Genomic DNA, 21,449 nt, shown 5'->3' on the forward strand with positions numbered 1-21,449 from the left:
GAACTAAGAGAAAGTGTAGTAGAGTTTGCTGCTGGCCTTAAAAGAGCTTTGTTCCATGTTCTGCTTTCCCATATGTTTTCCACTGTTACCTTAGACAAACAGGCTAATGTGTGATTTAGTTTTTTATATAATGGTAACAGCATAGAAGTTCTACTTCCCTACCAGTGATGGCTTTGCTCTTGCATTTTTGATTACTGTTGCTTCTATTGGTAGTACTAATTACATGACCTATGTGAAAGTACAAAGACAAGATAAGTAATTTTTATTGCTGCATTTTTTGCGCATGTGTAATTAGTACTGGGACCAAAGGTCCTTAAAACGAGAACATTAGACTTACTGACAGGCTAGATAGAACCCATATCATATTGCCTCAAAAGCCTTGTTAGATTCTCCTTTTTTGTAGTTTAAGTCCTTTACATAAAGCCTAAGTATAACCCTGAATCTAGTTACAGAGGAATGAAATCAGCTGAGACAGAGTCATTGAAATCCCTGACAAAATCATGATGTATTCCTTGGCATATTCATAATCATCTGGAGGAGACTACATTTGTCCCAGTGGGAGCTCTTCAAGTAGTAGGAAAGCAAAACACTTCTACTGGCTTTTCATGGATGTGGTGGGAGAAAATGAGGCCTTGCAGCAGTTCTTTGAAGGTAAGACTAGTTTCAAGAGAAGCCTTAACAATTTTTAGTGTCAGCAAAACCAATAATTGTTTGGGGGTAACTGAGGAAGAAAGGAGGAAGAAAAAATGCTCTGAAACCCAAAGCTGTGTTTACACTAAGTTATTGTGGAAGACAGTAGCAGAATGATTACAAATAGTACAGATGTGGTGCAGTGCCTTTTTCTTTGTGCTCTGGCCAGAATACCAAAGGGAAGGCACACCCAGCAAAATCTGCAGTATGGCTCGTTGCAGTGTAACACTTCTGAAATCTTAGTGATTTTCATGTGGTTAGAGATCTCACTTCCTCCTCAGTTTTGGCATGTCACGTAAGAGGGTTTTCTTTCCACCAACTGAAATGGCCTGGTTGTAACTGGTAAAATGTTAATTGTGTCAGTATCCTCAGGACCCTCCTGAGGAGTTAAACCTGGATATTTTTGTCTTTTGGCTGGGATCACCTGTCCTGCCTTTTTCTCCAAGACATTTTCTATTCAAGCTCGTCCAATTAGTTTCATCATTTTCTCTTACTACACAATTCACTTCCTAATAGATCCCACAATAAAACTGCATTTTTATTATTATTATATTTATTTTATTATTTATTATTATTATTATCTCTGATAATGTGTTCAAAGGCTTTTTACTTTTGATTTTTTTACTATTTTTTTCTCTCTCTCCAGTTTGCTTTTTGTTTTTAATATGTCAACTGTTCTATTCCAAGCTGCTTTTGTTGTATTTGTTTTCAAATGCAGGTATTCACTGATCTCAAAGTACCTTGGGAAACTACCAAGTTAACTACTTGGGAAAATCACTCTTGTGATTTGCTTTCTGTGTTATTCTTTTCCCTGCTTCTCTGTTGGCCTGGGTGAGAGGTGGCAACTGTAACTTTTAAATTTTAATTTCAAGCTAAGATATTAAAAAATTGATCAAAGAAATATATTTAAGCCAAGAAATTTAAATGGGTGAGCTACAGTCTAGAGCTGCTAGCAAGCAAATGTGTTGTTTTTAGGTGGTAGGAAATTCATACCATGTTCCTTAAGTTTAGTTTACGTCACAGAGTTGAAAGGCTAACAAACTTTTTTGGCTTTGCTTTCAGCAGCATAATACTTGTTTTTATCATGATTTTTTTTTTCAATTTTTTTTCCAACTGTTTCATTGCATACCAGTTAAATATCTAAATAGCGTTGAATACAAATTATATTACAAAAAAGCACATTTTTAATGAATTCTCTTGGAAAACATGGCTTTCTAGGGAAGTATAGGTTAGATTCTGTTGACTTTTGTGACAATGATACTTTGATGGTAGAAGGTGTGGCAGGGATTTTAGCTGTATAAGCTCTTTAATGAGAATTACTATTTTGAATTATATGATTATTACCTCAGCTCTTTTTTAGAAGGTCTTTTGGTGGTGTGTGCCAGGGTGAGAAGCCCTGTTTAATTACAGGAAAACCAAAACATCTTGGGATGTGATGACCTTCCGTAATATGTGATTGTGCTGTGTTCCATTGGAATGTGACAGAGGTCTGCTGAGGCCATACAGCACACAGCGATGCTGTTAGATGGCTGAATTTCATTATCTGGACACGGATATGTGTCAAGGCTGCAAGAGCCAATCATTCATTCAGTGTGGAATAGGTTCTCTTGCTTTTGTAAACCATAGGTAAGTCTGAAAAGGGAACAAACTGAAGTAGAGAGGTGGTTAGCCCTCTTTTCCAGCAGAGATTGTGTTTTCTGAGCACAAAGTCAGTTTCAAGTAGTGGCATCTCTGCAGCTTAGCACTACAGCTTGTGGGCTGGCTTTGTAACACCTCAATGAGGCAAAAGCTCATGAAGCAAGAGTCAGAAATTGCTAGTGTTGATTTGGTGGTCTCTGTGATTAGTCATAGCAGTGTTAGAACATGTTTCTCATGGCTAAGAAGAACTAGATCTTGTGATATCAAGTGGAGAATGGTGCTAGGGTTCCTCAGTGGTTCAGTTGTGCAGTATGCATCAGCTGGCAGTTGATGAATCTGTAGATCTGCTTGGTAAAATTATTTGAAATTCATGAACGAAAAGAGTCCCCTCTGCCTTGTGCTTTAGCTCCTTACACTCCATATTTGTTTAGACACTCACTAGTAAGACAAAATTGCATCTGCCGTATTGTGAGGGGACAGTCTGAAACAGGATTTTTTCTCAGGGAAAGTGAGATAATGTTTGTTTTCCTGGCAATCACTTCTTTGTATAGTTGACAGAACTTTTAGATTAGATATGACTCTGGGATTTGACCATGGCTTTTTCTCATTCAAGTAAATGGCTTTTGTCTAGTGTTGCTGGGAAGTTTTCACTTTTTTCTGTTTCATTTCACTTGCACATTAGAGATCTCATCTTTGATGCAAGTTTTTTTCCTATTATTCTTGTTGAAATGAATATTTATAATTAAAACATTCTGCATTTTAGAGTCTGTAAGTTCCTATTTGTCAAGGGAAGGTCAGAGCTCCTGATTAGTTCTTCCACCTGTGTGTGGCAGAACAATCTGTTCTTGCTGATGTTATCAATGAGAGAGATCTGGTAGAAGGTCAGCCTAGTTACTGTTGAACTTGGTGTTTTCTGTTGTAAGGTACTCTGAGGTGTCTGAAATGCATGTGCTTTGTCTGTGATCCAAAGAAATATCTTCTTTAGTGGAATCATCAGCTCTCTCTCTATACTCATACTTCTGCATGGGTAACGTGGAACATGGATTAGAGTTTGTGGTAAATAATGAAGCCACTGAAAAAACATGCCCTTAAAATACAAAACACTAAAACCTCAGGGGTGCCACATATAATTTTAAGGATGAGAGTTTGGAACAGGAATAAAAGATTAAATGAAATATATAAAATATTGATGGTAAGATTTTTTTCTATAGAAAATGTTACTTTGGGGGAAAAAGTGTATCTTAACACAAACTCGCTCCTTACAATTTGGAGTAACAGGTCCTTCTGAAGTTGAATAACCTAGGCTGTGATACCTCCTGGCTGGCTGCATCTGGTTTATACTTAGAACCTGTAGCTCTGCAGCTTGTGTCAATGACACCAGGTCTGTTCCAGTCATATTGAGCTGGACTTTTGTACACAATTTAAATGCCAACCAATCTTGGAGTCCATTACCATGAAAGAAGGGCCTATAAGCCCTATAAGTAATACTTACCTCAGTGTCAATGAGGTTCAGCTGGGCCATTAAGCCTGTACAATGGAGCTCATAAAGTGCTGAAGCTTCTTTTTGTAAAAAAATACTTATTTCATGGTAAAGCGTCTTAAGCTGGAAATCAGTTATTATTTCTCAAGCAGAAACATATCCCTCAAGTTGCAAGGCTTTGTAAAAGCAAGCTTGAATTTATCTGTTCAACAAGCATTGCTGAACACTGCCCATGTTCTCTGTGCTGTTTTTACCCCTTGAGCTGGTATATAAGGATTGTTTCATGTGTAAAGCAGGTGATATTTTAACACTGATTTACTATGGATAGCTGGACTTGGCCAGGAGCTTCCTGGCATCCTCTTCTAATGTCAGGAAATTATTAGTTTAGTATTGATTTTTAGTCAGTACTATTTCTCTGTCCCCCATCCTTCACTTTCCATTTAGATACCAGTGAAAAGGAGGCAGCTGATTTAAATGCAGATATACATAAGGCTACATGAAAGTATTCAGAGAATTGATCAAGGTAGGTTTTCAAGGATTGAGACTTGGTCACAGGACCATAGAGTCAAGCTGAGGAGCCAGGTGATGAGAGCCTCATGTCTGGAGGAAAGAAGGGGATGTCTGCCAAAGAGTAACTGCCAAATTAATAGGCTGAAATTCATATTTCTCCTTGGGAGCCTGTGGCTGGGTATTAGGGACAGGCTAGGTAAGAATGGACAGGAAACAGAAGACAGTGGTGCTACTGGCAGGTTTTAGACTTGGGGACAAAACAACAGAAGTACCAAGCTTAAAAAGAAATGAGAAAAATATATAATCATATGCATGCTGTGACTGCAGTGTGTGTTCTGCAAACATCTGTGTGTGAACCCCCTGCCATGGCACTGCTTTGTCCTTTCACCTTCATCTGTTGGTTGGGTAGCTGGTAGTGCTCTGCACAGTAACACCAAAGTTGAATGTGTCACTCAGTGCAGACTCTTCCAGAGACTTCTGGGCATATTGCAGCATAAACTAAACTGCAAGCAGAGCCAAGCTGATGATTGAGGCTGCTGACTCCATATATCCTCCAGCAGCTCTTAGCCAGGCACATGGTTCTGTGCTTCCCAGAGGCCTCACAGGGCTTGTCCTGCCACATACACACAGTTAGTTCCCTGCTCTCACAAGCATGTAACATCCAGGCGAGTGACTGTCTTGCATGGTGCCCATATCTGTAAGTACTTACTGTGATCAAATGCCTGTGAAATGGATGCCACCATTTAAAATAAATTTGCATATGATCCAAGAGGTCCTCCTCTGCTGGAACAGATGCTAGTACATGATGCCTCTGACTTGGAAAGTACACTAACAGAGTTCTACAGGGCAGCAAAATGTGCCCACTCTTCCGTGTACCTGCGTCACAAACATTCATTAGTGGTGGCCTGTCTTCCTGGTGTGTACTTCCTTCCTCTCCCAGCACTGCTTATTCTTTCATTCTCCTCCTCACCATTTAGCTGTTCATGCAAAGTGGAGAGATTAAGCAGAAATTATAGATATTTCTGTTATCATCACTTAGCAACAGAGCTAATATCTGAACTGTGGGATGTCCACTTGAAAAGCCTTGTCCATATTTGATTTAGAGCTGTATTCTTTGATTCAAAAGAACCTGTCTCTGATCTTGGTCAAAATAAAGGACTCTTGGTTGTATGGTACAGGAAAAACATTTTGTATTTGACTTCTGGCCTCAAGTTAGTAATCAAAGTATATCATTCTTGATGAGGGTTTGGTGGTTTGAACAGGAAAAACAGGTGGGGTAAAATAAGGAGAAGAGAATCATTTTCCTGTGGACGATGTTAGTAAAAGGAGAAAGGTTTATAATTCTAGGTAGGGGGACCCTACATTCAGACATAAAGAATGAAAGTATAAGAATCCAACAGGTTTGAGGAAGGCTGCTAAGGAAACCCAATCCCTTTTGCACTCTCTAGCTGGTTTTGCAGAGTGATCTGCTGCTGCTTCCAGAAGTTGTGTGTTCCAGGTTTGCTGAGATAAGCTAGTGGGCTGCACCTATTGAATCTGTTCTCTGGTGTGCGTGGGACAGTTTTGTTTCTATCATCAATAAATTGAGATGCAAGGATCTATCAGTAGCGCACCTCCAAGCTGCTATCCCCCAGTGAAAGGCAGTCAAAATTAAGGTTACAACACCAAGTAAACAGTACCTAGATTAATCTACAACCACAAAGCAATTTGGGAAATGTTTAGTAGCAATGTGGATTTATGTATTGAGGGAATCCTGTGCAAGGTGGTGGATTTTTAGATTCTGCTTGCATGAATGTCCTTTCTAAACACTGGATCAAGACGGAGCAGTATCAGACAAAGACACCAGAGAAGGAACTGAAGATATATTAGGGTAAGTGTCCTTTGCAAGGTAGTACAGTGAGAAGACAGCAAATGCACCAAAGGCAGTGACTACTCCTTGGCTCAGAGGCAGAGATTAACCTTTTGTGTTTTCACATGCTGCTGCCGAGCTGGGGGGACATGGTTGGTGTCAGACTCTAGGCTGAGCCTCACATCTCTGACTGTGTGGGATGGTCCATTTTGTCGTGTGTGAGTTGGGACAGAAGCACTTGCAGCTCAAGCAGGAATGTCAAGGCCCTTATCTTGTTTGCATTCTGACTGGCCACACCTGTATTTATGGAAGGCTTGCTGCAGAGGTGGGGAGCCTGCAGAGTAGGGCTCCATGGCTGGGTTTTTTAATGAGTGCCCGTTGACTTTCTACAAAAGTTGTCATGAATTCCGGAAACTTTATAATCATAAAATCTGTTTATAGCCTGCAGTTACTAAGCAACACAGGACAAAGTACTGAACTTTTCTATTCGCTAATACATTTAACATGTTAGTGGGCCGGTATTTTTACAATAAAAGGAAGCTACCAATCAAACATTTTAAAAGCTTTATTTGGACTTTATTTAAACTCAGATGGTGGATTTTCAAATGGAATTTTAGATCAGAAATTCATTGCAGTACCTGCGATTACTAATGCACCAAGTGGATCTGTGTAATATCTGAGCTTCTATTCAAAAAACTGTTTAGACCTCAATGTAAAGAAGTTGGAAACTATCTGCAAAACCCTTTTTCTCAGTTGCAGACTGGGGTTGTTCATCCTCCTGCTGTAGTAATTCCCTGAAGCCTTAATGCCATGCATTCCGTGGTATTTGCCTGGTGCTGCACTGTCATCTGCAGTGCCCCTGCACATTGTTAATTACTCTGCAATTTCTCATCATCCTTTTTCCCAGAGTAACTAAACCAGAAGAATAACACTTTTGTTACACGAGACAGGACAGATTTGGTTTTCCTTTGTGTAGGACCATTGGTAGCATCACTTATTCTAAAACACTGACAATGCCCTCTAAATTTCTGCCCTTTTTACTTTTAACCTTAGGGCAAGATGTCCATGGAGCCTTGGAAAATCCCATGGTGGATACAAGCCTGTTGGAAGAATTCATTAGTAGTGACGTAGAGTTTGGAACTTTGTAAGTATTATAGCAAAATGTACTTCCTCTCCTTAGCCACAGCTGTTGAATTGTTTTATTAGTAGATAAAAACAATTTATCTATGCCATGATGCAATCTGAGTTTCAAGAGGATTGTGCCTATCTTGGCATAGGTTCTTGAAGCTGCATAGGAGGACTTAGAAAAAATGAACTACAGCCAGTAATGGAAATATGGTAGTCTTCTGGTTCAATGGAATGAGTGATAATAAAGTCTGAGTTGATTCACAACTGTCGAGCTAATTGTGACATTAAATGCAGAGCTGTTACTTTAACTTTCCTGTAAGTGATAATTTACTGTTTATGTACAGAATAAGTGATAAAAGTGAGACTACTGTATAGTAAATTGAGAGAATAACAGAAGTCCCCCAGTCTGAAGGAAGCAGAGCTACTGTTTTCACCCTAATTCTTAGTTAGAACAGAAACTGTCCATCAGTCACTTTTGAGACTAAAACTATCAAAGGATACATAGGGTGAAGGCTTATGGTCTGGGGTGGAAAATTATGTAGTATAGATCTATCAAAGACTTAAACACCAAATCTTTCATCTAGACAACTGTCAGATGATTGTTGTTCAAGGCAAAGTACTATTAATAGGGTGACACTCGCACTTGCCAAGAAGCAGAGCAAGAAGGGATGTTTTAAAAATAATTAAACATTGAAGTTTTCATTCTAGACAGATTCAGCAGCACGTTTACTTAAAGTGAGCCAAATAGGCTCCTACCTGCTCTAAATAATGAATAATGAATTGATTCTCTTTGCCCACAGTATTAAAGTAAAGAAGAACGAAGAGAAGATTGTATGTAAATATCAATAACTTTTATTTTTAGAGTGACTAAATGTGTTTTAGGTTAATAAGATTATTGAACTCCTGTATGACAACTTAAAAATGCTATTATTTTGTTTTTATACATAAAGTATATCCAAAATGTAAATGTGTATATATATATATGCTATTATGTAGATTAAGTAAGTTAGATATTATAGTTACAGTGCTACAAAGTACTTACATGCAAGAAAACCATCTGTAAAACTATTATGTTTTCAAGGCTGAACAAGATTTTACGCTTACACTGGAGTTCTATTTTGTTACTTATGGGATTAAGAACATTTACTGAATCATTAGATCTGTACAGGTCAAATTATTAAGCATTTGTCTGTAGTGCAGAAAATTTGTGCATAAACAGAATAGAATATCATAAAGGGACATGTCAAAATACTTCAAAGGAGAAAAATATTAAAAGCCTCCATATATACATACAAAATGCAGAACTCCATAATACCATATGCAATGAAAAGGGTGCTGTTACCACCAAGGTCTTGGGTGTACCTTGAAATTTCCATTAAAGATCATCTTGCATCAGAAAGGGCATCAGCATTACATTTATTCTTCTGTTACATTACATGTGAAGCACCATGTGATTTCCTCATCTTTTGCCACATTATCAGTGAAAGGAGAAAAAGGGTTGCCATGTCCTTTGCTGAGTGGGCATTTCATTGATATACTATGTTTGTAATGTAGAATCATTTAAACTACAGATTATTTTCTTTTCCTTCAAAAAGCACAGTATCAGTTTCAGTAAAATTCTAACTTGGAGATATATCCCTGCTACCTATTTACTTCATAAATACTTTCTCCTAGAAGCATCTCTCTATTTTACTGAAATAATGTACCTTAAAGCAGAAATCAAGTACCAAGGCAACATTTGAAGCCAGAATATGAACTGAATGTGCAGAAGGGAAGTTTTTTAGACTTTTATGTATGTATCTTTTAAAATTTTACAAAGCAAATTGGAATTCAGTATATATGGATCTAATATCCCACAGGAAATAGAAAAAGGAAATATTTACTAACTATTCAAAGCTGAAAACAAGGTTTAGAGTGTTGTAGTCATGATATTTAAAAGCATCAGAGAATCTATTTTGAACGAATTTAAAGAATATTCTAATGTGGAATTTTAAAATTGATTTTTAAAGAGGAGCCATGTGGTTGAAGCTAACCCAAAATGCAGACTTGTGGACATAACATGTTAGAAGACCAGTAGCAATACCATTAAGAAATACTCAAGCAGATGTCAAAAGTAATAGGCAGTAGCCAAAAATGAAACTGCTCTCTTTAATTCTATCCAAACTGAGAAATATAAAACCTGCAGTAGAAACAATAGAGTGAAAATTTTCCATTGATGCTTGAAAATATTTGCTCTGTGTGTGTGATCATGCCTTTTATACATATGAGAGTGTCTCTTCAAGGAATTTTATTTTATTCAGCTTCTGAGAGAACACTCAGCTTTGGTACAGGAGCTGTTTCTCATTAGATTTCTGTTATCCTTCCTCTGCTGCTGCATTTTTAGCCTAACAAGCACCTTAAGACTTGTGTTTCAGATCAGGCTTCAGAGCAGTGTTTGAGCTGACAGTTCATAGGAAAGGATTGAGAATCCATTTCTTGAACCTCCATCTACTCCTAATTGTAACAGAGGAAGCCTCTGTAGCTCCTCTGAATGGCAGCAAGATGGCATAGGATTTTCTCTTCCTTAAGAGGGATGGAGATGCCACAGATTTTTAACCATTAGTTTAGAGAGAATGGGGCTTAAATCCCTTGTGAGGGCCATATGTTGAGAGTCACTGACGTGCCTGGATGTAACTGAAGAACCACTCATGGGAAGGAGGATTGAAACGAGCAGGTTGTGAAGGGGGATTTGGGTGAGAAGGGATGGGGATTGGGTCTTCCTTCATGGCAGAGAGCCACAGGAGATGGTCTGATGAAGTCTAGGTGACATTTCTCCTGTAAGAAGGGGCAGCAAACGTGGTGAGCAATGCTTCCTGATGACCCTTGTCAGTAGCCTGGTGGTCCCTCTCCACTTGCTTTCAGCATTTGCTGTTGTTGTCTTCTGTGTCTTGTTCCAGAAGAAATTAAAATATCTTTTTCATCCCCAGGCAAAGCCAGTTGCCAGACTCCCCACCGGACTCTGGCTCAGAACCGTGTTCCCCACCACAGCTACAAAGTAGGTGAATGAATTTGGCCTCTCCCAAGCCTGTAGAAGATCTCCAGCTGCTCTTCCTTGTTCTTATGTTGTCTGTTTATTTCTCTCAGCCCCATGGTGTGATGCTGTGTGGCCCAGTGGGCTGCAGCCTCCTCTCCCATGCCCATCTGTCAGGGCACCCAGCAAGCTTCCCTGCAGGTTCATGGAGACCTATCCTGACTCCAGTGCCACGGGGTATCCTTGCACCATCTCCCAAGGCTCCTGCCTGAAGACAGAAAATGCTGTGCCTCCATGGAATCACTCCACATCCTCCAGCTGTTCGGGTTTTAATTATTCATACTTCCAGCCTAATGCATCTCAGATTTCTGGGTAAATGATAGATCTTTTATGCAAGGGGTGAGACATGCAAAAACCAGTATAACTGGTTTAAGACTGGTTTTAAGTCCCTGTGGATGCAGGATTTTCCACAGGATGGCAGTGTTTAGACATTTTTGAGACACTTGTGATTGAGGGTCCTTTAAAATACCTTGATTGAAGTTTAGGTTGTAAGTAGTAGTGCATTTCAATTTTTAAAACAATAGAAGGCTAATGAGAAATCAAAGAGTTTTTCATAACTGGATTATAAAAATATTGAGGTGCTTTGCAATACCGGTTGTAGAGATTTGTGCATGAGGATCTTGTAAGTGTTCTAGGAAATAGCATAAGAGAAAGGAGTTTTCATATCTACGTAAGCAAGTGAAGCAGCAATCATATACTATGTGCCATATTAACCCACCAACGTGTTCTGCATGCTCAATTATTTTAAATGTTTTGGTATTTTAACATTAACTAGAAAAAAGGAAAATTATTCAAGATAAAAACTGTAATTTTAATGCAAAATGTCACGAAACTAAAGCCCTACCACCGATGCACTGTATAAATTTTAAAATTGAATCAGCTTCTTTATTCATGTGAAATAAAAAAAAGAAGATATTTTGGAAGGAAAAAATTGGATCATTCTGTTTTAAAAACCCACCAACAGTCTCCTCCCTCAGCAAATCAGAATTTGCATGACAGTGCAGTTATAATGAGATAAGAGGTACCTGGGTATTCTTTTGTTGTGATTCTATAATATCTGTGTTTAAACTTATAAAGGAGTAATGCAACATGTGTTTTCACAAAAGTATTTCTGCAGCATCAAGCAAAAAAAGGAAGCTCTCCCAATTACTAGGAGATGGGATTGATTCTCCAGTGCAATCTCAGGATTCCAGACAAGGTGAGCAAGTGTGTGAAGAGGACATTTAGTGTTTTATGCCATAGACGAGTGCATACTTGAGGAGCCCAGCTCCTGCTGGCTGAGAAAATGTAATGGTATTATTGGTCTGTACTCCACTACCCAGTTTGGAGGAATTTACCTTTTTGGAGAACCAGAATTTATTTCTATTTGGCCAAGAGAAAAGAGCTTTAGAGGTTCATGTTTCCTGAGGCTTTTCTTGATAGAACATTCTGCCTGTTTCCATATGTGAACCTCCACTACAGAGATGGTAATATATTTGGCTTACTTTACTTGGCACTAACTTGACTGGGCAAATAAACGATTTTGGGTCAGCTGAACAGGGAATTAGTGGGGTGCATGAGAAAAGAAATTGCCATTTCCCACTATCTGCTTCACTCCATGTTTAGTTTTCTACAAAGTGTGTGCATAAGCAAGCTTGGTAAAAGCAGCATGCTCTTTCCCACCTTGCCCATATTGCTTTTGTTCTTTGTTTTATCAAGATAAAAAAATAAGCTCATACTGATTGATACAAAAAACCTTATTAGGTATGTACAGAAATGAATGAGCTTCTGTGAAGTGTGAGGCTCTCTCTGAATGAACAGTTTGTAATGACCAATTTACCTGAGGAATTTTACCCATGTCTGTTAGTGAAAAATCTGAGTGGCTTGTTATTTCTTCAGAGTAAGTTATTTGTCAGGATTAAATCAATCTTTTGGAACACGTTTAATAAGTATCAACTGGATTTAGTAAGTTGCTTTTTCTTTGATATTTTTGTTTAAAGATTTTTGATTTTGTTTAATCAGTGTTTCTTGATTGTGACTAGTCCTCTAAGTAAACTGCTGAAAATAGAAGACAAGCAGACACTTCTATATCTGAAATTGCTCTTGCTGTTTTTAATACTGAAATATATAGCTTTGAAATAAGCTTTCTTTGGGTGTTGTTCTTAATAAAATCTCACTGACACATGCATTGGAAAAAGAACAGAGATATGGGTGAAAATGGCATGGGGATAATTTAGAAGTGAGGTGAGAATTTCTTTACTGTGGTGTTTTTCTATCTCTCTCTCTCTCTCTATCTCTCTCTCTTTGCTATATGTCAGAAGCAGGGACTTGCAAATGAAGCTTGGGCCTGAAGTGATTCTGAAGACTCTTTTACTGTGCTGTTGCTGGCTGTGGATGGATCTTAGTTATATGCTCAATGACAGATTTTCTTCTATCCTTACTGCACTCTATTTATCTGTCTCTCTTATCACATTCTCCTCTGTCTTCATAAAATGTATAATATCTCAGAGAATTAGGATTGGCCCTGTCTGTCAAAGAATTCTCTGATGTCTAGGCAGAAAGCAGTCAGGAGATTGACCAGACGTAGTGGTGAATGTGCTTGCTATTGGAAAACTGTTCCTCCTGTAGTATATTCTTCAATTCAAACTTGTGGTAGAGGGAATGGGAAACAAATGCAATTATTTTGCTTAATTGCTTCTTGCAGTGTTGCAGGTGTACAGTAGAATTCTAAGCTTTCGTTCTCTTCCTGCTCTCCCCCTCCCCTGAAGGAAACTATTCATCCTTTTGGAGAGAATAAAAAATAGAAAGTACTACTTGTCATGTCAATCAAACATTTGTTTTGCAAATCAGGAAGGCTGAAAAATTTATTTCCTAAAGCAAGAGAATATAACACAATTTTGTGGAATAACTGCAAAGGTTAATCACATTTAAATATACATGCAATGCATTTGTGATTTATATATATGTGCATTTGTGTAAATGTATTTGTAAAAACGTCTGTGCAGGATTTTTTGCTAGTCCCAAAAGAAATAACTGAATTATCACAATCTATCTACAGCAACTGTAAAGGACTATGCTGCTGAAGTGCAAGAATATGACAGTGATGGACAGAATGCAGCTTTGGAAAAATGCTGTCAAGCTCTTACATGGCAACCATATCAAACTTCTCAGTGGAACAGCTTATTTGACTCTAATTATGAAAAACTGTAAGCACTGATGTTTGCACTTGAAAAAAAATAGTTTCTTCTGCCTTTTTCCCCCCTTTTTTATCTGTTGTAGTTTTGTAGGAATAAATGATACATTTGGCATCCCTCGTTTTTATTGGAAATAAGAACAGAGAAGGAAGTATAGCAGGTATGATGAAATATGAACTTGCAGGTATATCAGATAAATTGAATTTGAAACACTGGTTGAAATTAATGCCAGTTTTTCTGATTTCCCTTCAGGGATTTAGAGGCAAATGAAAAATGAGTTAAGATGCCTGGTAACTTTTGTTTATTTTGTCAAATGCACTGGGGCAAGTAATTACAAAGCGTATGGTACTTTTCCCTCTAGTGGTCTAAAATATTAAAGGAAAACATTAGAAGTTATCAGTACTACTTCTGAGCTCATACAACTTAAGTCTTAATAATTATAGATATGTGGGTGACATGCAGCTGTTCAGTCAGAGATTTAGATTTTTGCTGTTTTAATCAAACTGTAAATAATTTTTTTTTTTGGCACATGATCTGGAAAAGGTAATTCCAAATTCACTTTACATCCCTGATTTTTTCCATTCTACTATTTAGCATATGAACCCTTTAAACAAATTAACCCTCTTCTACAGCATCTGGTTAGTTCTTCAGGATTGGTGCAAAATATTTGTCACTGTCTACATAGGACTTACATAGCACAGTAAATTTTAATGCTCCTTTCACCTAACCTGCCAAAATGTCCCATGGGATCTGGGTGTGTATCAGTGTCATTGCTGGACACGGATGTTCCCTGTTTGCACAGGGGCATAGGGGCATTGCACATCTTACCATGCCCCACACAACCCTTCTCCTCAGGTTGTGATTGACACGACAGGAGAGCAGACCTTTACACTCCTTGGGAGTGTATGGATGGACCCAGAAACCTCCAGCAGAATTTGTGATATGAGCATTCACTCTAAATGAAGGCTTCCAACTCCTGGCTGCACTTTCAGTCAATGACTGCATGAGGGCTGTGTGCTGATGGTGGGAGATTGGTGTTCTGCCACTACCCAGTTACTTGTTGCTTCCCATACACCTAAAATTAAGGTTCCAGACACATATCTTTGTGAACAAAGATTTTGTGATGCTTAGCAATAGAATATCCCAGTACACACTCTGTTGCCATTATTGTGAGAGTGGACTGAGGTGTTATTTGCAGAGGAAGTCAGTATTTCTTCTAAGTGAGGTCAATGGCAGTGCTCATGTTCCAAGATGCAGCACATTGCACAGATTTTCTGAGTAGGGATCCTGTATTCTGTTGGCCTCAAAACACTCACATGCTTCTCATTCCTTAGTGTAGATGAATTGATCCCATGCCTTCAAATTGCTGTACCCATTTGAAGGGTATTTCTCAGGTTAATTATTATTTTCCATTTTATTCATACAGTACTTGAACATTTTAGTTATTTCATTTTCACAACAAAAATGCTGTTAGCTGAGGTGGATTAATTAGGAAAGGTTACTCTACCATTAATTCTGCCATTCATTTTGTCTGCTTGGCACATTCTTGGCCCCTGATATTGGTAGTGCTCTGTCCCATAGGTGTCTGAAGATTAAATTCTGAATAGAAAGAGGAATTTGAAGCATATTTCTAGTAGGGATGCTTGTGTGACAGGAATATCTATTACAACATAAAAATTATTCCAAATTTCAATGTACTGCTTGGTCTGACTCATCATTCTTTGTGGACTAGGAATAAAATATATGTTTGTTCTTATTTACTATAAATGACACACTTAGAAAGTTATAATATGAAATTGCTCTTTGGGAGTCATTGGTCCAAACCCTGCAACTTGTGGAGATGTGGGCATTTGTAATTTTGCTTCTCAAGCTGTTTGTTTCCTGTGTGTAGGAAAATAGTCTGAAATTGCATAAAGAATATCAGCTAATGACCTTGCTGACACCTAAATATGAAAAACTACTCCTTTCCCTACTATTTCCTATATAAATAAATTAAAAAATACCCATTGTAGGAAAAACTCAGAAAGTTTTACTTCTTTAATGGTGATGATTTGAGGAGATGGTAGGAATCTTCATTATAATTTTAAATATGAAGTAACACATAATTTAGTAGTTTTGAGGTAGTTGCAAGGTAATTCCAAAGTAGTTTTCTCTTTATTCCCTGTCCCAGGTAATCGATAGTTGTTTGAAAGGGGACTTCTGTTCATAATTTATAAAACAATAATAAGGTCTGTATATATCCTATGAAGTTGGTACATTTTGATTTTTCCAAATAATAATGGAAGAGTAATGAAAATCCATCTTCAGTAGTTGTGTTAATGAGAGGTTCTCAGTAGCATCATACAAGATTATCATAATCAAACTTTCATTAACAAAAAAGAGCCAATGTCTATATAAGAGAACCTTGCCATGTAGTTACTGCAGAATTATCCATCACTTAAGTCAGAGGACTAGAAGCATTGTTGGGATGGTGAGTTCGCTGTCTCTAATAGAAAGACCTTTTGATACCTTTCCTTTACTGTGAATCACAGGCACACAATTCTCTTTCTCTTTGGGTGAAAAATTGGCCTTTGAAGAAATAAAATAGAGTTGCTTTAGCCGGAGTAGGATGGACAACTTGAAGTCAGGCTGTAGGGTTGGTACTGATGGCTTTTCTTTTAGCTTAAGTAATGCCTCATTCGAATCCCAGAAGCTTCTACAGAAGCACTTGCTGTGGGAATTTGTGAACAGCAAATTCCCACAGCAAAAATTCCCACTCCCCAAACAAAAAGTGGGGAGTCTTGCTGGCTCATTAGCTCATTGTTGTCTGGAGCACTAGCTGCAGACTGTGGTTTGCAGCACTGTTGTAATGAATGATTGAATACACTAAAAGGTTGGTTTGTGCTCTTAGGTGCACAGAGTTCCTTTATATCAGGTTTGTAATTGAGGATTATGCAAGCCTCTCAACCTCTAGTTTCCAAACATTTGGATTTCAGACTAGAATTAGGAGACATTTTATACCTTTGACAGTCTAAGAAGAAAATACTGTAGAACTGGTGATTGTAACATTGTATTTTTAGTCCAGGTTTGGCACTAAAAATCAGATGGAAAGGAGCTCAAGATATCACTTAAGTATGTCAGTACTTAAAGTTGCCATTCCTTCTCCTTGTTTTTGTAGACCTGCTGTAGGATATCACATTGTCACAGATAAAGGATTTAATTTTTCAACAACAGATGATGCCTTTGTGTGCCAAAAGAAAAATCATTTCCAAATCACAGTTCATATTAGAATCACTGGACATCCAAAATATGTCAAAACTCAGCAGGGGAGGAAACCAATAGAAAAGTATTACTTGAAAGCTTATGGAATTAAGGCAAGTGTGACTTCTCTTTGAGATTATTACTTTTAATTATCCATGTAATGACGTAAATAATTGAAGTGAACTCTTTTCTTAGTAATTTTTTGACAAAAACATCTAACAACCTTATGTAGGTTCTATTCTCCCATTGAATATCTGCACTTATACTTGAGCATGGAATGAGCTAATAACAGTCTGGATTCAGAAAGCGTTTTTTTCTTTTGTAAATTAATGCACTTTCATTTTTTTTCTCTTTCAAATTACATCTGCAGAAAGACTTGGGCCTTCAGATTAGATGTCAATTATCAATTGATCAGCAGTCAGTTCCTCTATTGATTTCTATGTCTTTCCATTAGAAATGAATGCATTTTCACTGTTTTAGGCACAATTTGCCTATTAATATCTATTTCAATTTTTATGTGTTGAAAAATTTTATATTCTTGTCATTTTTGAAAATTATGTTTGTTTTATAGGTGGAAGCTCCAAATGAAACAATTGCTATTGAACAGTCTCAATCAGATAGAAGCAAAAAAACTTTTCCTCCTGTAAAGTAAGATTTTTGAGAAAATTATTCCATTTTGTTTCAATGTGTATGATTGGTTTGAAATATGAAGTAGTTGTTTCTTGAAATCTTACAGTAGCTCTAAGCCAGTTTTCTGATTTTTATCCAGATTTCATTGTGGTTGCACACATAAAATCACAGTAGTAATATATACCTGGTCACAATTCATTAAGAGAAATTTTCTATAGCTTTACAGGTGTGTTAAGTATGGCTATCCAAAATATTTATATTCATCTAGAAACACTCTTTTACACTGCTTAGAGCTGTATGACAGATGCATTTTCAGTCTTAAAAAAATGGCAGAATGTTCCTGCCCTATATGAGCATGAGATACATTTACAGTGCTTTTTAAGGGGGAGTGCCTCTCAGAAACACTCATGCAGCATCTCTCTGGAGCTCTGCCATTCTTGAGCTTTTAACTCACTGGCAGAACCAATGTTTGTTCTTCTGATCTCCAAATATTAACTTCCCTGATCTTGTTTTCTTTTCTGTTTTAGAGTTGATCTGCCAGGGGACCAGATAACTAAAGTAACACTGGGACGGCTGCATTTCAGTGAAACAACAGCAAATAATATGAGAAAAAAGGGGAAACCTAATCCTGATCAGAGGTATTGCTATAGCTGGCTGTGTGTTAGAAGTGGAAAAGAGAAGGTCTGCTTTAGAAAGGAGCCAATGTTTGGGAAAAATCTCTGCTATCAGATCTGTGGGTTTTTTTCCAATTCTGTAATACTTTTGTAACACTTGGTATGTTCTTGAAAGCCTCTTTCTCTGCAGTCACAGAATGATATGCGAATAAAATACCCCTAATTTTATCCTTGTGGTTAGAGATAGTTTCAGGAAATCATAGCTAGAATAATGGCTGACAAAATCAGGAAGGAAAAAATCCCAAATAATGACCATTTTCTTCTGAGGCAGGAAAGGCTTTCATCTTTGAAGCTTCATTACTTAAATTTGTTAATTTAAATTATTGTATTCTTTGCTAATTTGTAGTCATTGTGGGATTTGTAAGAACATATTTCTCAAGAGTGAAGGAAATATTTTTTATTTTATATTGAAAGAAACACATTTAAAAAACATGGTCTTTTTCTGTATCAATAATAACAGCTGTATTTAAAACATTTTTTCTGTGAGAAAGAATTACTTCAATTATTGTCTTGATTAAATCAATTTTAAATTAGATACTTCATGCTGGTGGTTGGACTGTATGCTGTATCTCAGGACCAGTTCTACTTACTATCTGCAAATGTCTCTGAAAAGATCATTGTGAGGGTAGGTATAAATTTGGATTGCTTTCATGTACAAGTATTTACTGTTTTGATATTCACAGGAGATTGAGGGGTCATGATTCTTGGGGATAAAAGTTACCACTGAGTAAAAAGGATTAAGGAAAAAATCTACAGTTGCATATTGTATGAGTATGTTATCTTTTAATTATCAGAAATTAAACATGTTATATGTAGTGCTATAGAAGGATTTTAAAATAAAGCTTGTTATGAGTTCCAATACAAAATATCTTGATTTTTTTCCAGATTTTTTATTTGCAGTGAAACAATTTACTTCACTTCCCAGGAATTTTGTAAAAGCTTTCATTAGCTAGAGTCTTCAGTTTCCAAGGAGGATGAGAAGGAAAAAGAAATTAAGGAAAGAAGGTCAAGCAGCTCTAGGAAGTTTAAGACCCATAGCTTCACTTTTCCAGTGTGTTTCCACAGTGTCCCACCTCTCAATTTGATGGTAGTAATATAGGATTCAAATTAGCAAAAATGGAAGAATAATCTCTTTTCCTCTTAACTGTTATTTTTCACTTGCCTGGTTCACAGAAATTTTTTCTTTTAGTGCTCAGCTTTAGCCTACAGTTAGACTCAGAAAAGAGAAAAACCCCAGATCTGTAGTGTAACAAGAGCTATGGAGAATTGGAGTTAGGAGAGAAAACACAGACTCCCAAAATGAGTGGGATTGCAAGGTGACTGCCAAGAGAAGGTGGGAGCTGCTGAAAGCTTTCAGTCCTGGCCTCTTTTCCTTGTCCTCAGCAGGTGGTGGCTAATGTTTGAACTGGGCATAGTCTGGAGTTATAGTTATTTCTAGAGTGAGTATTAAGTTTACAACTTAGGAAGATGGGAAATATGTAAGGTGCCGTGTGGTGGGGCTGCAAAAGATGGAGAGGGCCTCTGGAAGATTGCAGTCCATGGAACTTTTTCATGTGGGTCTGTTTAAGAGCTGCTTCTTGTTTGCACGGACTCTTTCTAGCCCTCGGCTTATGGAGAGGAGCAGGCTTAGCATTTTGGCTTGGAGTCAAGCAAAGCTCTGGTGTATTAAGTGGAGCTGGGAAGATGCTTCTAAAGAAATTTGAGGGCTGTCAAGAGCTCTTGGTCCTGGCATTGTTTTGTGCAGGCCTTGCTTGCATCCTTTTTGGCAGCCCATCATCTGCTTAGGCTTACGACTGTGGTCTGGTTTAGCATTTGGGTTTGGGGAGAGCAAAAAGGCAAATTTCCAGCATGTGGGGTGTTGCTCAGGGGTTTCCAAAGGAAGATGGGGGCTTTCAGATGGTTTTAGTCCTGGTCCTTCATCTGAGCATCCTCTTGTGCCATAAACCCTCTTTCTGTAGTTATAGCTAGGTTTTGGGGGGTGTTATGGCCTGGAACTCCTTTCTGGGTGGAGCTGTGAAGAGACCTTGAAAACAATGTGTGGAGTTCAGCAGTTTTCTGCATGGCTGAGAAGTTTTATCATCCTGGCTGCTGCTGTGGTGTTTTTGCTTCAGCTGGATGCTGAAGCAGTGTGTTTGCATCATTCCTGCATATATAGTTATTTTCCTTTATTTGTCCATTAATTTCCACAATCCTGTTTTCATCTGATTTTCTTTTTCTGGATCTGACAGTGTTACAGATATCACATCATTAATAATTTGGGGACACTGTTGAATTCTCACAATGGTCTCATTCTTGTTACTTTACAAGATACATATTTTTATGTAAGATTTAGAAATTTACATTTTCCCACAATTTTTAATATTAGATTCTTTTGAAATTTCAATGAAGAGGGCTCCTTCAATGCATGTGAGACATGTTTTGAACAGGAATTCATGGAATGAAATTTTTCAAACCTGGCCACTATTTCAAACAGAGGAAAAAGAAGGCAGTAAGTCAGAAAGATCAAGAGGGACGGGTCTGAAGTGATGAAAATATCAACAGGAAAGATGGAATGGAAAAAAAGAAATTTTCTAGCTGTCTAACAGGGCTTCAGTGGCAGGGTAGAGCAAATCAGCCACTGGCTACCTTAAGGTGGCAAAGCCATGCAAGTGCACTGTGAGGAAAAGCAGCTCATCTTCTGGCCCTTTATACACTCCAGCACAACAAAGCTACCAGCTGAGTGGTGCTTGTCAGGCTTATCAGATCATGCTCTAATTGTGACAAACAGTGGTGAGTACACAGTGCCAGGCCCTGTAGCTGGCAAAGCCTTGTGAAAGCCTGGCTTCTTTTTATCATGATTGTTGGCCTGAATTCAAATTAAAAAAAAAAAAACAACCCAGAACAACAAACAACCCAAAATGAACTATTGGAATAAAATGCCTTTTCTTGTTATACTCATTCTGTTGTTTTATTGGTGTTCTTTAAAAGTTTCCTTAACATGAAATTTTCAATATGCTATGAAATTTTCAATAATTTAAAACGTTACAGAGGATTTTATGAATCACATATGAATCACTCTTTTCTGATTTCCAGTCTCAGCTAAAATTTAGTGGTAGATAAAGAATGGTTATGTGGTATAATGTTAAAATTAAAATTTGGAAAGCTTTGGACATTGCCAATTTAGCTTAAGGTGCTAATAAAGTGGAATTCAAAGCAAAAAAAAGCACGAAGCTGGTGCAGTGTGAGCAGAAATCCTTAGAAATAACTCCACTCTGTTTTTTTCTGTTAGTGTGTTAAAAACTTCTTGAATACAATTTCAATTGTTAAGATCTGGCTTTTCATTTTCCTTGTATATCTAATAGAATAAACAATAGTGCATCTATGCTAT

At 37.6% G+C, this 21,449-nt stretch overlaps 1 protein-coding gene across 1 annotated transcript in view; it reads left to right on the forward strand.

Annotated features, from left to right (window-relative positions):
* The first annotated feature begins 605 nt into the window (after window positions 1-605).
* The window catches only part of MYRFL (myelin regulatory factor like), a 38,912-nt gene continuing 18,068 nt past the window's right edge, over window positions 606-21,449 (forward strand). The window contains exons 1-10 of the mRNA XM_064733536.1: window positions 606-651; window positions 7,221-7,311; window positions 10,262-10,329; window positions 10,419-10,677; window positions 11,472-11,563; window positions 13,403-13,550; window positions 16,696-16,891; window positions 17,350-17,426; window positions 17,936-18,046; window positions 18,617-18,707. Of these exons, the coding sequence (XP_064589606.1) occupies window positions 606-651; window positions 7,221-7,311; window positions 10,262-10,329; window positions 10,419-10,677; window positions 11,472-11,563; window positions 13,403-13,550; window positions 16,696-16,891; window positions 17,350-17,426; window positions 17,936-18,046; window positions 18,617-18,707 (1,179 nt within the window). The remainder of the gene's footprint in view (window positions 652-7,220; window positions 7,312-10,261; window positions 10,330-10,418; window positions 10,678-11,471; window positions 11,564-13,402; window positions 13,551-16,695; window positions 16,892-17,349; window positions 17,427-17,935; window positions 18,047-18,616; window positions 18,708-21,449) is intronic.

The sequence above is a fragment of the Zonotrichia leucophrys genome, chromosome 1A (genome assembly GCF_028769735.1).
Source record: "Zonotrichia leucophrys gambelii isolate GWCS_2022_RI chromosome 1A, RI_Zleu_2.0, whole genome shotgun sequence".
Lineage (NCBI taxonomy): Eukaryota > Metazoa > Chordata > Aves > Passeriformes > Passerellidae > Zonotrichia > Zonotrichia leucophrys.